Below are 16,891 nucleotides of genomic sequence, written 5' to 3'. Positions count from 1 at the left end.
TCTTAAAAGTAAAAAAATGTTTCATATTTGGGGAAAAAGTCATTTTCTCAAAAAGTTAGTTTTATATAATAATAGTACATTTATATTTTACATAAAAGTAACAACATAAATAGAAAGTCTTATTTTTCTGAAGGATGTGTGGCTCCGACTGGGTTATGGTCAGTGAGAAATCAAGCTAAATGGATCTTTAAATGTTAAAGGTTTTGCAGACGCCTGGCTTAGAGAGAGAGAGAGAAAAAATGTCCTGGGGCGTTCAGTTTCTGATTGGTCAAAAAGCTCCTTTATATGGCTGGAAGCGTGTCTTCCTTCAGTGCCAGCGGTGACTGAACCCCATGGCCTCTCTTGACTCGCACAGACGGTACAGCTTTGATATTTGTCATCTGTCCTCTAACTGAAAATACCTTTAATATTTCATCCCTGTGTGGAAGTCGAAGCGTATGGGGTCAAATAAGGATCAGTAAAAGTGAGCGAAAAAACAGATTGAATTTTTTTTTTTGAAAACAAGACATTGTAAATAAAAAAAAAAAAAGAAAAAATTTAAAAAATACATTGAAAACTTGAAATAAAACTTGAAAATTTTGTGTAAAGAAAAAAAAGTTTGAATTAAAAAACTATAAATGTAAAATTACCAATTAAAAATAATGTATCCATTAATAATTGTTTTGAATTTTTAACTTTTTTTTGCCTTTCTGAATCTGAAAAAACAAACAGCGAGACTGCAAAAGGTGCATTGCAACATTAGCTAATATTAGCTAACTGCATGATTTAGCTCTAGCTAGCTTTTTTGGCAAATTTGGCGTAAATATTGAGATTTTTTATGCTAATTTGGAATTTAGCTAATACTTAAACAATATGCGAAAGTTTTTGGCTGATTTGTTATCTATTGAGGTTTGTATAGGCTAATTTACAGTTTAGCTTTTATTTTAGCAACATGCTAACGTTTTTGACTAATGTAGTTTACTGAGGAGTTTTGGAGTACTTTGGAGTTTAGCTAGTACTAAAACAACAAGCTAGCTTTTTTGGCTTATTTGGCATATACTGAGGTTTTTTTTTAGACTAATCTGGAGTTTAGCTAATATTTTAGCAACTTGCTAACGTTTTTGACTAATTTATTATCTACTGAGGTTTTTTATGGTAATTTACAGTTTAGCATCTATTTTAGCAAAAGGCTAATGTTTTTGACTAATTTAGTTTACTGAGGAATTTTAGACTATTTTGGAGTTTAGCTAGTATTTAAAAAACGAACTAGCTTTTTTGGCTAATTACATATACTAAGGCTTTCTATGCTAATTCGGAGCTTAGCTCATATTTTAGCAACACACACTACATATTTTTTTTACAATGTATTAGGCATTTTTAAGCAATTTTACTACAAATTCTTTTGAAATTTAAGTCAACTTCAGTTTGCAAAGTTTCCAGTCTTAGCAAATTTAACATTTTGCAATTAGCTTATGCTTTCCTGCAAATCCCTTCAGCAAAAAGCATTCAGACTATTATCACAGGTAATACAGCTTTTCTAGGTTAAATTTGCATTTTGATTTGTGATCTTAGACAGGACATGAAAATACAGTTTGGCAGGACTTTCATTAATTGTGCATTTTTCTGTTGAAATTGGTAAGGTTACCTTTTATTATATGCGTAAAATTGTGCTAAACAGCGCTCAGCTGTCAGCTTTGCCGTTCTAAATATGAACACGGGAAGTAAATATTCGTATTCTCGGCCCTGTTGCCATTGTCTGACATCACCGTAAAAAAGGGTCTATTGAAACTAAAAACAGAGAACTAAAGCAAACAGGGAAAAACGAAAAAAGGAAAGTTGAAAGTACAAATATACATTTTTTTTAAATTACAAACAATTTTTTTTTTAAATTGAAGTTTCAAATTTACATTTTTTTTCAAATTTTTAATATTTCTTTCAAGTTTCAATATTTTTTATTTTTATTTTCAATAATTCCCTCAAGTTTACAATATTTATTTTTGAGTTTAAAACTGCTTTCACATTTTATTTTATTTTTTTCAAATGTATAATGCCCATTTTTTAGCTCTACAATCCCTATTTTTCAAAATTTTCATTGACTTTAAGCTGATCCTGATTTGACCCGTAGAGCAGGCGCTGAGCCGGGCTCGGGCAGGGATGTGCTGCCACGCATGCGTATCTCCGTCTTATCTTAAGGCTGGTGGGGGTGGTGGGGGTGGTTCTATTTTCAAGACTGCACTTGACATTCCCAGAAATCCTCACAGCGTCGCACGAGCTCCTTATGGATTCCTATTGATTTCCAGTCTCTAACAGGACTGGGAGAACACCGCGGACTGCTAATCTAGGAGTTGAGATGTAGTTTGGTCATAAACCACTTTTGGAAACACGCTTAGTTTTTTTTTGCTACATGCTAAGACAGCAAACAAATAATACATGAATTAAAAGAAGCCAAGAAGAACAAGTGAGAGCTGTGCTCATCGGGAGCTCGTCAAAGATTTATTGCTTCCTCTCTGCCGCCACAATCATGTTGGATAGCTCTCAAATAAAAAGATGAATTGAATTAAAGTGGCTGAGCACTTAGCCATTATTTTCCACTTGTTAGCATTTGTTAAGTATTTGCTCAGGGCTGCAGGGCTGATAATTTCAGAGAAATATGACAGATGGATCATTTATTACAATACAATATTCCTAATAGCTCTGCTGGTTATAGGCTGCTCCGTCTACCACCGGCAGTTCCATAGCGTCGGTCAATTGCTGAACGGCTTTCTTAATTTCATTACAACAGAGTCGAAAGCACAGACAGTTAACTGTTCTCAATGTTTGGAGTCACTCTGTCCCGCTGATAACAAACGGACGAGTGATCAAATCCGCTGCTATCTCGGCGCCCGAATAACATTCACGGCAAAAGAAAGGAGCCACTATACCCGACACTGAAACTAATCACTTCAGCGGAGTGAGCCGGAGCCCACCTGTGAACGACAGCGACCACAGCAAGGTGGGGCTAAAATATTTACCCCCCTCTGTGAGGAAAGGAGTTCACTAATAAACTTAATTGATCTGATTCTGATTCCTTAAAGTGCTTAACCCATGTCTGATTGTTTTTTTTTTTTCTTTAACCCCATTATTCAATTTGGACCCCTCCCCCCAAGCTTTGGGGTTCATGTGCGACCCCTCCCCCACTCTTATCTGTTTCTCCACCCGGTTTAACAAAAAGCCTGATCAGCTCCATGTGCTCCCTGGACAAAATAATACTCAACCAGTCTTCCATTTCCACTCCGATCATCTTTTGATTTATTTTAAAAGCGTTCTTAGTGACCTTTAGCCAAAATCAAACAACGAGTGTCGTCTTCTAGGTAGGGCTGGGTTGATATAAACGATTAATCCATTTGAATCGATTTAAGTTGAATAGATCAATATTGATTCATGAAGATATAGATCGATTAAGCACATAAAGCTAAAGTCCGCTAGCTTGATGCTACAGTATAATGGGATTTCCCATAGGACAGCTAATGCTAACGCTCGGTCGACTCAAACATACATTGCTAACTTAAATGAACATCTTTATAAACTCACAGGAATGAACTTTCCAAACTCTTTTAAGGAAATATTTTTTAAAGTAAGAATTTGTGGTCTAAAACACAGTTTTTTGCTCATACTTTCTTTTTCTTCACGAATAAAGTGCGCAATCGCCACCTAGTGGCCAAACTGAGACGCCCTCCAGGAGAAGCAGAACAATGTTTACAATGTTAATGATCTGACGAGGACATAGTTTCTGTGGAGTTTGCCTCCGAGTTGTGAGTGGGGCTCCATTTCCCCTCCCCATTGCTGCGAGCTCTCTGTTTACATGCCCTCACCTAACATTATTAGTGGAACGAGCAATATTCGAGCTATCCAGCCATACAGTTAAATGCCAGATGTCAGTTCAGATGAGGAAAACGAAGACGTACAGTATCCCCTCGCTACATCCCAGTTCACCTTTCACTGTTTCTCTGTTTAGTTGTTTAGCGCAGCTTTGCCTGCTTTTATTTTTTTTAATCTTGTCAGTCTCTTTTGTGTAGTTCCTCCAATGCAGACCATAGACTGTAAGAGAGAACTGGACTGGGTGACCCCTCCCTCCTGGTGTTCCAAACAGGAAAATACCTGATTGTCCCAAAAAGCCAAACTCCCATAGACTTCTAACCATCTGTGACATCTTTTTACCATGTTCTTGTATATTCGAGTTATTCAAGTAATAAACCGATCATGAGATGACTCAATAAAAGTAGTTGGTTGTTCAAAGAGTTTGACAGATTCTCCTGAGCCTGCTTTCATTGGAATGGGCTTGGCCTTTTAATGTGCTCACTTCTGATTGGAGAGAGTGGTTGTCATAGAAATGTAGACTAATACCATTGACTGGACATATCAGCCCCAACAGGAAGTACCTGTTTGTTCCAAGATGGTCAAAATCCCATTGACTTCTATAGAAAAATAGAAAGTTATTTCTCAGTCATTTTATTTGTCAGAATAATCATTCTTAGACTGATAATGTTAACATTTTATTTCTAATCCTCTAATCCTCATTTTTAAAGATATTTTTTCTGTATCGTAAGTTATTCAATCAGACTAATCAGACGCCTCACTCATGGTTGGCGACAGCAGTTCCTCTAAAAACCTGACTGACTCGGACCGGAAAGCTTTAAAAATGGAGGCGGCACATTCAGGAAGCCACGGTGAAGGGTTTTGTCTGATTTTTTAAGACATTTTCTATGGGTGACGTCAACACCTTGCTTTGTCCACTGGTTAATATATGTCTGTGACTACAATCACAGCTTAATACTGACGTCTGTTTCCTACATGGCGATGAAAATATTGCGGAAAAATGGCGAATTACTCATTTGAATCATTTTGTCGGGACTGGTAGTAAAACATTTTCTATGGGTGACGTCATACTTGCTCTGTCCAGTTCTCTATATATAGTCGATGGTGTACAGAACAACTGTTTTCTTTAATTGTTTTCATTCTATAATACTGAACTGTTTTTCTATGAAGAATTTATTTTTGAGAGTTTAAACAAAACAGAAAATTTTAGTCTGAGGAAAATGTACAAAAAGTGTATTTAATAGTTTTATAGGCTTAAAACATCAGCAATTCTACTATTTAGATTTCACCTGTCATATTTATGGAAAGCATCCCCCACGATAACCAGAGGAACACCGTACGCGGATCTAGTCGACTATAATGATTTGAATAAAAAGCTTAATTTTCCTAAAATATGCCCTCCATCATTATAAAAACCCATTTTTCATCATAGTGCGTCCTTAAACTACAAACTTCCCCTGGATTCTGAGTGTTTTCTAGGTCAGGAGGCGTCGAAACATCACAAAGATTTCATCATAATGACAAGTAAAAGCAAGCCACGTGAAGGATGGCGAACACTTTCAAGCCATTCTCTTCCACACACTGCAAATTATTAAATTTCACTCCATATCGGCTGTTAGGACAAGTGTATTAGGTGTAATCACGAGTCGGGGTGGAAGAGAATGGATGGTGCCAGGGCAAAGGGATCTGGGAAATAGATGGTCGGGCAGCAGAGCTGAAAGAGCAAGCTCTAATCTAAAAACATGGGTGCCATCCAAAAACTAGGAGCGAACTCCATTTGTAATGCTGTGAAACTCTTGTCTGTTGGAGCTTGTGAAAAATATATGACTGCTCTTTTCATTTCACATTCTCCCTTCATGCCGAAGTCAATGATGGCCTGAGGCAAACCAGAGCACTCAGAGCAGTGCACGCTGATAGAAAGCCAAAGTATTCCTTCTCTCATCTTCTATTTCTATGCTGACACATCTATATCTCCACTTTGGCACAAAGGAGGGGGGAAACAATTATATCTGAGCGAGTTAGCATCATGTACATAGTGGGCTTTGTACCAGTCAGAGCGGATATATGTGAAATTAGAAAAGTTTTTGAAAGTCTACTGAGAAGAGATTTTGATTAATAATTGAATTTTAAGTGTTTTCTCTCACTGAACGATAATCAGAAGTAGGAACCAAAGGATTTGTTTGGAAACTAATTCATTATTCCAGAAGTGTCAGACTTTATAAAATCATGTAATCACACCGAATCACTCGTGATTGTTGGTTTTTACCTCGTTGATGAAGTCTCCGATGTCTCCGGGATGGGGTGCTGCTGACCTCATGGGGTACTGAGGCTCGGGGTGGAGGGGTCTCTCGTCTAGACGGCGGATTCCCACCGGCTTGATGGCATCGGGCTCTAACGTGTCTGGCTGCTGAAGCTGACTCAGATCGTAATCCTGAAGAACACACAGACAGATGGGACTTAGCTGAGACCCCGAAACCAAGTGTGATGATTTAAATTAATAAGCACACTCCGTGCTGTAAAGAGGACAACGTAGCACTCAAGGGAGAGGAAGACTTTCTTAAGAAGAAAACTTTACTCGTGAAGCTCAGCGACAACTTGACACATAAAGAACAAGCACAGAAGGGGTCCATTCTGCATACTTGTGGCGTTTCCAGCAGGAAAGATGTGCAGGCCACTGTTTTCCTCTAATCAATGCCCAGACACGGGATGCTGGATATACATAAGCCATTGCTAATCCTATTAACATTACCAAGGCAACCTGAATGGCTGGTAGATTGTGCAAAGTCATGGGCAGCGGACGGGAAGGAGAAAGAGAGGAAAGGGGTTTCGGGGAGGAAGACGCTGTGGTAAAGAGCAGAGCAGTTGAGCTGAATGACTGCACGGTATCAGGGAGACGGCAGAATGATAGAGATAATGCCATTTGAGAATCAGAGTGTGAGCCTAATAAGCGTGCATGATGGATTGTCTATCCTTAAGAGATTTGTGGTAATCCATCCATCTCTAATATCCCCCTTCAAAATTGTCTTTGCTCAGTTGCACATGTACCTTCACACTTAGACAGTCCTGGGGGGAAAAAGATAGGAAAAAAAGACAGAGCTATAGAATATGGAATATGAGAAATAACACATAAAAATGCATATAAACCCTTGGATGAAGCATAAACTGCCCAAATGTCATAAATCACGTTGGCACTTTTTCAAAACACTAAACATTTACTGTAACCATACTTTGAATTTTAATATATTTTCAAATGTCTTGAAGTTACCTGCTGAGGTAAACACATTCTGGTGATTCTGCGAAATCGGTGCGCTTTAGTGTCCCACAGGTTTACCTCAATGTTCTTCATATATATTAGGCCATAAAATGTATTTTAAAACAAGCAATGGAAAGATACATGTGTCTGCATTGTGGCACACAAAAATAGGTTGAAAACTAGAAAAGCAATGATTTTTGCTAAAGGAAGTCGCTGAAAATGGGGATGCAATTAGATTTAACATCCGAAGGGATTTGCTGAAAATGCAGAAACTATTTGCAAAATGTAAAATTAGCTAAAAGACTGTAAATTTCATTAAAGAACTAGAAAACAGTGGTAAAGTTGACCTTACATTTCTGAAAAATTGTAATAGAATTGCTTAAAAATCCCTAATACATGTCAATTTTTCAAAAAAAGAAATGTGTGTTGATTAAATATTAGCTAAACTCCAAATTATCCCAAAAACCTCATAAAATGCCAAATTATCCCAAAAAACTAATATGTTGCTTAAATACTAGCTAAACTCCAGAATAGCCTAAAATTCCTCATTAAACTAAATTAGTCAAAAACATTAGCTAAAATAGAAGCTAAACTTTAAATTAGCCTATAAAAATCTCAGTAAATAACACGTTTAGCCAAAAACGTTAGCATGTTGCTAAAATAGAAGCTAAACTCTATATTAGCCTATAAAAACCTCAGTAGATGACAAGTTTCGCCAAAAACGTTAGCATGTTGCTAAAATAGAAGCTAAACTCTAAATTAGCCTATAAAAACCTTAGTAGATAACACGTTTAGCCAAAAACATATTTTCTCAGAGGTTCAAATAGTCCTTCATCTGAGGCAATGTTAAAAAACACATTTTTTGGCAAAATTTTCAGTAACCTGAGAACCAAAAGTGCACCAAACTCAGAGAATGACTCAAAAATCTGCCTATGAACCAAAATAGGGCTGCCGCGATTAGTCGACTATTAAAATAGTCGACAACTAATTTAATAGTCGATTAGTCGTTACTTTATATCCTATGGAGTCAGAGTGTAGTACAGTTGAAAGTTATAACGTCACTATGCTAGCTTTTTGGAATATTTTGGTCTTTATTAAGGTTTTTTTAGGCTAATATCTCAGGCACATGCTAGCTATTATGGGCAATTTCTAATTTTTTTCATTTTTTAAGCTATTTTTGGAGTTTAGCTATTTTAGCGACATGCTAGCTATTTTGGCTAATTTAGGCTTTTTTCAGTTTTTTAAGGCTAATTTGAAGTTTAGCTAATATTTCAGCTGCATGCTAGCTATTTTGGCTAATTTAGAGTTATTTTTTGTTTGTTTTTTAGGCTATTTTGAAGTGTAGGTAATATTTCAGCTGCATGCTAGCTCTTTTGGCTAACTTAGGCTTTTTTCAGTTGTTTAGGCTAATTTGGAGTTTAGCTAATATTTTAGCTGGCTATCAGCTTCAGCATTTTTGGCAATTCACTTCAGTGATTTGAGCTATCAGTTTCAGCGTTTTCAGCAATTAGCTTCAGAGATTTTAGCTATTAGCTTCAGTGTTTTCAGCAATTAGCTTCAATGATTCTAGCTATTAGCTTCAATGTTTTTAGCTATTAGCTTTAGTGATTTCAGCTATCAGCTTCAGTGTTTTCAGCAATTAGCTTCAGTGATTTTGGCTATCAACTTCAGTGTTTTTAGGTATCAATTTCAGCATCTTCATCACTAGCATCTTCAGCAGTCAAATTCCGCTTACAGCATTCGTTCTAGCATTATCGCAGGTAATGCTGTATATCTAGTTTTTAGTTAGTATAAAGCTAATGATGGCTAAGATGTGTTCCAATTAGTCGACTAATTGGAAAAAAGAATCAGTTTTTAGTCGACTATTAAAATAATTGTTTGAGGCAGCACTAAACCATATCAGTTTTTGGTTGATTTCTATTCATTTCTGATAGAAACCGTCCCTGAACCCATCTTTTCTCCAGAGAAATATCTCCTCAGCTCGCCACTGGGTGTGTGATGAAGCCTCTTCCAATCCCAGCAGACGGAACCCCACCAGAAGAAGTCTGTAGGACTTCCTGACCCAAACTTCCTCCCTCCTCGACTGAGGATCGACTACTTCAAAACCCCTTTTGATAAACAGACTCCTACACCGTCAACAAGCTCAGAGCTCTGCTCAGCTTTTTCCTTCTGGGAAAACACATTCCAGCAGCTCCAAGTCATGACCTTTTCCTTGTAGCCACCTCACAGTTCAAGACGATAGGTGAGAGCCGCGATGTTGATCGATCGGCTAATTGACAGCTTTGTCTTCCTGCTCGGCTTTCCCTCTCGCCACAGCAGAAGGATACAGCACACATCACCGCTGGAATTCATCTGTCAGTCGCATCTCCCATTCACCCTCAGCTGTGAGGGATACTTAGAGCTGCTTCATACTCGAAGAGGAGCGAGACGCACGGCGGGGAGACAAAGAGCGAGGGGGGGTTTCTGCAGCACAAATGGCTGTTTGGAATTGATTGAAGATGAGAGAAAAACACAGAGGAGGAAAATTTGCTCTTACGATGAGCAGTTTCTAAAGGAAAGAAAGAAAGTCATTGGAGGCGTCCATCTGATCCTGATTGGATCACGTCTTTAGCCTCTCTTTGATTCTGCGTTCACCACTCGAATATGATCGAGGAAGTCACCAGTTCGCTTGAAGTCGGTAAACTCCCATACAGACATTTAAAGGCTACTTGAGTGCAGAACTCCAACTAAACAGTCAGGTCATAGGTCTGAGAATGATCAAGACATCATCAGTCCAATGTGTGGGAACACTTCAATAGCACGTCACCATACAGTGAGGTAGAATGCTCTAATAATGTTCAGTTTGTATCTGGAAAAACAACATCGGATTTAACTTTATGAAACTAAAATGCGAATAGATTTGTCCTTGAAGACCCACTCCAATGACAATCATTTTATTTGTTTTAAACATGTTATTGAAGCTTTTTTCTCATAGTAGAGGACATATGTAAACTCATTTATGATTAAAACTGAATATTTCTTAATTCAAATTGCATTGGATCAGAAAACCGGATGCTTGAAAATACTCGGACTAATGACGCAGCTACAGAAATGGGCGTGCCGAAGTCTCCTCCCCCTGCGCGCACCCAGACCCGCCCACGCTTAGATGTGCAGGACATGATGAGCGTTCATCACTCGAATCGCGATTCTGACTCAAAAACTGTACGACTGGATTAATCCAATATCCAAGATCCAATGTTAGTTGAAGGATATTATCTTGCGCGTGAGTGCGGAAACAGACCCCTTAGTGACGGGGTCAATAGCTATGTGTCAGGCCCCGCCCACAACCCAGAATTGTATTTCTAATGAGCTACTGCTGTTGTGCATAAGATATGTGTCATTGAATCTATTAATATTTGATATTAAGTCCTGAACCGGATATTGATATGTAGAGGAAATGGTATGGTCAAGGGATTATATAAGTTCGCTTCCTTCCACTCCCTTTCAAGTGATCTACTCGTGATTCATTGAGTGATATTTTATTTCATGTATTATGACCTGATTGCTTGAAATAAACAATTTCATTCATTCAAAATATGCCTTAAAAAACAACAAAGTTTTGATCTTTTATGAGTTAAAAGCACATATTGTTTTATGCGGCCCAACATTGGTTACTAGCTGCACTGAGATGACCCTGTTTGGCACAGAGCATCTTTTATTTTGAAAATAAATTATTCGAGCTTCTGTTAAACATAAAAAAAAAATCGCATTTTGAGAGATGCTAGGTTCTTTTTATACTTTTGTTTGTGCCAAAACATATGCATAATTAATATTTATTATTAAAAAAAGAAGGTAATGAATGCAAATCTGAATTTTTATAAAGACTAAAGTAACACTATGCGGCTCTTTCTAGGTTTTGATCAGTAGAAAACAAGCCCAAATGGCTCTTTTATTGATAAAGACTTATTGTATTCTTCATTTAGATGTTTGCCAGTTAATTCATTTGTTTTTTACTAGTTTTTTGTGTGTTGTAAAATTATATCTTGAAACAGAGAAATATCTCCAATTGAAGTGTCAAGCCACCCGACAAAAAGGTGATGTGAACGCGGCGGTTCCTTCAACCTGTGTTTGTCTTAATCAAAATCCAAACTTCTGGTCGTAACGGTCAAACAAATAACAGCAATTAACAACCCGCGATCTCCTGTCGGTTTAGAGCCTCTCTTAGTTTTAAACGAGTGCCTTTGTCTCCACTGAATGTCACCCTTTAGCTGCGCATGTGGCAAATTGCCTTCTTAATTTAATTGGGCATGTTCGCGGTGAAGCACAATGAGACAAACAGTTTGAAACCGCTGCAAATCCGCCATTGAGAACGTTGAGAGAGAGGGATAAAGACACGCAGATTATATAACAAGGGCTGGATTTTCAAATCTTTCTAAGTTGCTATGATGAGATGTCCTCCTTTTCGGTTGTCGTGACAAAAACATTTGCTGAAACATGTTTGATTTGTTTCACTACTTGAAAGAACAAACAACCCAGAGCCTGTTTTTCAAAGTGTGCCTCCAAGGCCGTCCTCTCAAAGGTAAATATGAATCAAATTATTTTTTTAAAGGAATATGACTCATTTTTTTATTCCTCTCACAAGAAGATTTGTTGACAACAGTTTGTCCGGAGAGAGCCGGCTGATCAGCTGTCTACTTTTGATTAAACAAGGGCTTCACAAACCAATACAAGCCAGGGCCTAAAATCATATACTCTGAGAGCACCCATTGGTCTGACACTTCAATTTCCTCCCCAGCGGGAGATAGGGAGAACAGAGGTAGGCATTATAAAGACCACATCACTGAGGAAATCAGGTCCATTTTTTACCCGACACTGACGCTGCAGACAAGACCATTTTCTCCCGGCGCCCTTCCCTTCCCTTCCCAGGACCAGTCGCGACGGAAGCTTGTTTTCCCTCCATAAATTGTTGCGCCCATTCATTTGCCTTCCAAAAGGTGCCATAACACGCAACCGTTTCCTTCCGAACATGTTCTGGTTCACAGGTTTGTGCGTTTTACGTGTGTGTTCACACAAATGGGTGCTTTCCCTCCTGCCTAATCAGTGGCAGATGTGTAATGGCTTTGCAGTCATATTGTTACCTTAGACAGGCCTTCATTATTTCACCACAGCAGATGTCTGTCTCTATACGACATCGGCTCACCAATTACAAGTCTCCCAGGCTAATTTGGCTGTGTGCTGGGTCAGGCCGGGGTCTCCCGCACATTTCTGCTGTATCTAAGCCAACCAAGCACTTCAAAAAAAAAAAAAAAAATGGCCCATTTTGTACATTACTGCTGTTTTTCATGAAATGATTCCAGTCTGGAGACAAGGGTTATTAGGACAATTGAATTCTGTGTGGCTGATCAGCTCAGGAGAATGCAGAGATTGAACACGGCTGGTGTTTGGAGCTCTTCCTTTAAAGTCCCCCTCCCATGAAAACGCTGTTTCTTGAATTTTTAACATGTATGTCTGGCATTTTTCTTATGAAATAGAAAAAGTAATAGGAAATCCTTTCATTTTTGCATTTCTGAGTATTTCTTCTTTTAAATCACTGTCAATCAACGAGCCTTTTATACGTCACGACAGCTATGCTGCACATGCGCTAAACCACAAAACCACAAACCCCTTTGGCTACTTTGTCATCTACTGAGATTTCTGTGGGCTAATTTAGAGTTTAGCTTCTAGTTTAGCCACAGGATAATGTTTTGAGTAATTTAGTTTACTGGGGAATTTGTTATGCTAATTTGGAGTTTAGCTAGTATTTATGCAATAAGCTAAATTTGTTATGCTAATTTGGCATCTCATGGGGTTATTTCATGCTAATTTAAAGTTTATTTAGTATTTTAGCTACAGGCTAACGTTTTTTACTATTTTAGTTTACTGATGAAATTTAAGCTATTTTGGAGTTTAGCTAGTATTTAAGCAACAAGTTAATTTTTGTGCTAATCTGGCATCTCTTGATGTTTTTTAGGCTAATTTAGAGTTTAGCTTCTATTTTAGCCACAGGCTAACGTTTTTTACTAATTTAGTTTACTGTTTAATTTTTTATACTTATTTGGAATTTAGCTAGTATTTAAGCAATAAGCTAATTTGTGTGCTAATTTGGCATCTCATGAGGTCATTTCATGCTAATTTAGAGTTTAGCTAATATTTTAGTAACATGCTAACGTTTTTAGCTACTTTGTTATCTACTGAGATTTTTTTAAGGCTAACTTAGAGTTTGGTTTCTATTTTAGCCACAAGCTAATGTGTTTAACTAATGTAGTTTACTGAGGATTTTTTTATGCTAATTTGGAGTTTAGCTAGTATTTAAGCAACAAGCTAGCTTTTTGGCTAATTTGGAATCTACTAAGGTTTTTTTGGGGCTAATTTAGAGTTTAGCTTCTAATTTAGTAACAGGCTAACATTTTTAAATAATTTAGTTTACTGAGGAATTTTAGGCTATCATGGAGTTTAGCTAGTATTTAAGCAACAAAATAGGCATTTTTTTGGCTAATTTGCCATCCGCTAAGGTTTTTAGGGCTAATTTGGAGTTTAGCTCATATTTAAGCAACACACTAAAATATTTTTTGCAAAATTGGTACGGATTGAGAAATTTTAGGCGATGTTACTACAAATTTTTCTGAAATTTAGATCAACTTCAGCGCTCTTTGATAGTTCTGTTTTTGCAAATTTAACATTTTACAAATAGCTTTTGCATTTTCAGGAAACCCCTTCAGTAAACCATTTCCTGCAAAAAGCTTCAGAATTTTCCGCAACTACTTTGCTATCATCTAAAAAATGTTTATAAAGGCAACTAGTTTTTTCAAGAGTGGAAGTAATTGCAAATGGACCCCCAAGTCAGAATTTTTTAAATGTTTGAAATATAACAAAAAAGCTCAGTTCAGGTAAAGAAAAAAAGCCACGCCCCCTTAGAGGAGAGTTTGGAAACAGAGGCTTCTGATCAACATGACTAATATCTTTTTAAGACATTTAGGTTGTGTGATTTTGGTTTAAAATGTCATAACCATAATTAAAACACTACTGGGAACGTTTTTGTTGGATAAAAAAGATGGTCTTAGGGGGACATCAAGAAAAGCAGCAAACAGCTCCTTTTGAAGAAACATTTCCAATATTTCCCGAAGCGCTTGGATCCAAATATGTTTGCCTTATTGATCCCAGCTTTTGATTTTCATCTTCTTTTCATAAGATAAGCTCCTTAATGCATCCCATTTCCAATAAAAGCTGTCCCTCTGTTCAATGCGAATAACTGTATCTCTTTGAGCAGCTTCGTCAACCGAATCAACTCGGAAAGATTGCAAATGTACACTTGCAAAACCAATTTGAGCACTTCTTGTTTTTCTTATGAAGCTTCAGCCAAACGGCTGCTGCTTTCGAATGTTCCTGCTCAACAAAAGAGCCCACACTTTATTACTTTCACCTTTACAAAGAGATCTTATAGCTTTGCGTTTGGCAGGCTTCTCATCCATCAAATAACACGGAAAAATATGGCTTTAAATTTCCTCCAATCCACATTTCTTTCACTTTTACTGTCAAACACAACCAAAAATCTTTAGCTATTAAAATGAAACTTTTGATTTAACATCAGAAACAATATTTTTCTTTTATTTATTTAGTATTTTATAATTTTCTTTTCACAGAAAAAATGAAAGCTTAATTAAAAAAAAAATATTTTTCAAATTAGTTCATCATTCCAACGCAAAAAAAATTGCTTTATCTTTGCCTAAATACTATTAGACTTGTCAGGCAAATTGACAAACATCTAAAAGATTCCTAAGCGGAAATGTTCTTTCCTCCTCCTTCCATCAAGGACACCTTAATGTGTTGAAACTGGTTTTCAGATCAATCAGAATGATATCAGAGCGGGGTTTTGACCGCATGATTCCTACCTGATCCTCCTCTCCTCCACCTTCTTCATCATACTTGAGGATGTTGTCTCTCACATCATCCTCGGGATCGATAAGGAGCTGCTTGGCCTGTCGCTCTTTGTCACGGCGCTTCATCCACACCACAAACATCAACACCAGGACTGAAGAGGAGAGAAAAAAGGTTCATAAAAAAATGAAATCATTTAGGGTGTGTTCAGACTGGAAAAATGGTTGAAATGATGGTTACTGGTCTTAAATCAGGGTCCGTTTGGGTGTTTTTAGACTGAAACTTTGTTCTAAATTATCAAGGGGAAACGAATTCTGGTTCACTTTAAGCTATGTGTCAAAGTCTAGGCCCGGGGGCCGAATCCGGCCCTCCGGGTAATAATATCCGGCCCTCCGGATCATTTTATTTTATTGTTATCAACTCCCCGATGTTATCTTGTGCTTATTTCTAACTTGTATGATGACAAAATATATATTCTTTTGGAGAGTAAAATATTGAAAGTTGTTTAAACTTGATTTATTCTGGAATAATATTCCTGCCTTTTTTTTAATAGTAATATTAAAGAATTACATTTTTCAAGTTTTAAAAATTTAGTTTTAGAGTGTTCAATAAATATTTATCCTGTTCGACCCGCGACCTAAGCTGTGTTTTGGATTTTGGCCTCTTGTGTGATTGAGTTTGACAACCCTGACATAAGCGAACCAAATATGTCCAATCTGAATAGACCCTTAGGTTTAAAGCCCTAATCCAATTTTTTTTTAATTGAAAAGAGTTTCCAAGTCTGTTTGTTTTTTAAAAAAAAGCAAAAAAAAAAATGTTTTCTAGGACATAATTTCAGTAGAATTAGAAATTTACCTCTGATTTCTAGGCGGGACTGTTGGTGCAGAGTCAGCCTGCCTTCATTTCCCATCATCCCATTGTTTACACTCTGAGGCTATGTCAGAATTCCTTCACTACGCATTATATAGTGCACTATATAATGCATTTGCCATTTTGTAGAGCTGTTCAGATCTACAATTTCAAAATCGAGTAGGGCTGGGAATCAATGGATACCTCACGATACGATGCGATACACGATACATGGCTCACGATATCCATGATATCGCGATATTGCAATGATTGTTAAAAAAATCATCTCAGTCAGTCTTAAAACGCGCGCCTCCTATCTACCTCCAAAGGAATGGATATAACATTGTACGGTCTCTTCAAACAAAAATAAAAGATCGATACTTGGTGAGAACTCATTGAGAGTCAATCACAGGACTAAATATTGCGATATATTGCAATATCGATATTTTGGGACACTCCTAAAATCGAGTGCCCTAGAAATTTCCCTGTGCATTGATGCTCACTAGATTGGGAAATATAGACCACAATGCATTGCCTTTGAACATTTTTTATGAAAAAAAATGCAATTTTATAATTAACCATTAACGTTTTCATCTTCAGAACACAGTGAAGTCATAAATAAATGTAGTAATATCCTCATATTGATTTAGATTCTTTGTTTTCATCATGTTTGAGTTTACAACTGTAGATTGTATTCCATGTTTTCCTTTTGTTGAATAAAAATGACAATTAAATTAATAAAAAAGTTTAAAAAAAGTAAAGTAAAAAAAAAAAGTTTTCTGAACTTCTTCCTACTCCATTTCAAACTACATAATTGAGGTGTAATATTTTTTATTCATAATTTATATAAATTTTCCATTGTTGTTTTCTTGTTTTTTCTCACCATTTACCTTGTATGTTCGAAATAAAGGACTAACTAAAAATAAATAAATAAATAAATTAAAAAAGCAGTGAGCATGGTGAAAAAATGTTTTTTTTAACCCTTTATTAAACTAGTAAGAACACGTTCTTATTTACAATAATGACCTGAGAAAAGTCCCGGGCACTAGATAGTCCGGCACT

The 16,891-nt window shown here is 36.9% G+C and overlaps 1 protein-coding gene across 1 annotated transcript in view; it reads right to left on the bottom strand.

Annotated features, from left to right (window-relative positions):
* The window catches only part of cdh2 (cadherin 2, type 1, N-cadherin (neuronal)), a 102,314-nt gene that overhangs the window by 4,873 nt on the left and 80,550 nt on the right, over window positions 1-16,891 (bottom strand). Inside the window, exons 14-15 of the mRNA XM_024273520.2 lie at window positions 14,995-15,134; window positions 6,101-6,265 (exon numbers count right to left, since the gene is read on the bottom strand). Of these exons, the coding sequence (XP_024129288.1) occupies window positions 6,101-6,265; window positions 14,995-15,134 (305 nt within the window). The remainder of the gene's footprint in view (window positions 1-6,100; window positions 6,266-14,994; window positions 15,135-16,891) is intronic.

This window comes from Oryzias melastigma, linkage group LG17 (genome assembly GCF_002922805.2).
Source record: "Oryzias melastigma strain HK-1 linkage group LG17, ASM292280v2, whole genome shotgun sequence".
In the NCBI taxonomy this organism is placed as follows: Eukaryota; Metazoa; Chordata; class Actinopteri; order Beloniformes; family Adrianichthyidae; genus Oryzias; species Oryzias melastigma.
The sequence above is the reverse complement of the archived record's forward strand: the minus strand, read 5'-3'. Positions and strand labels throughout refer to the sequence as shown.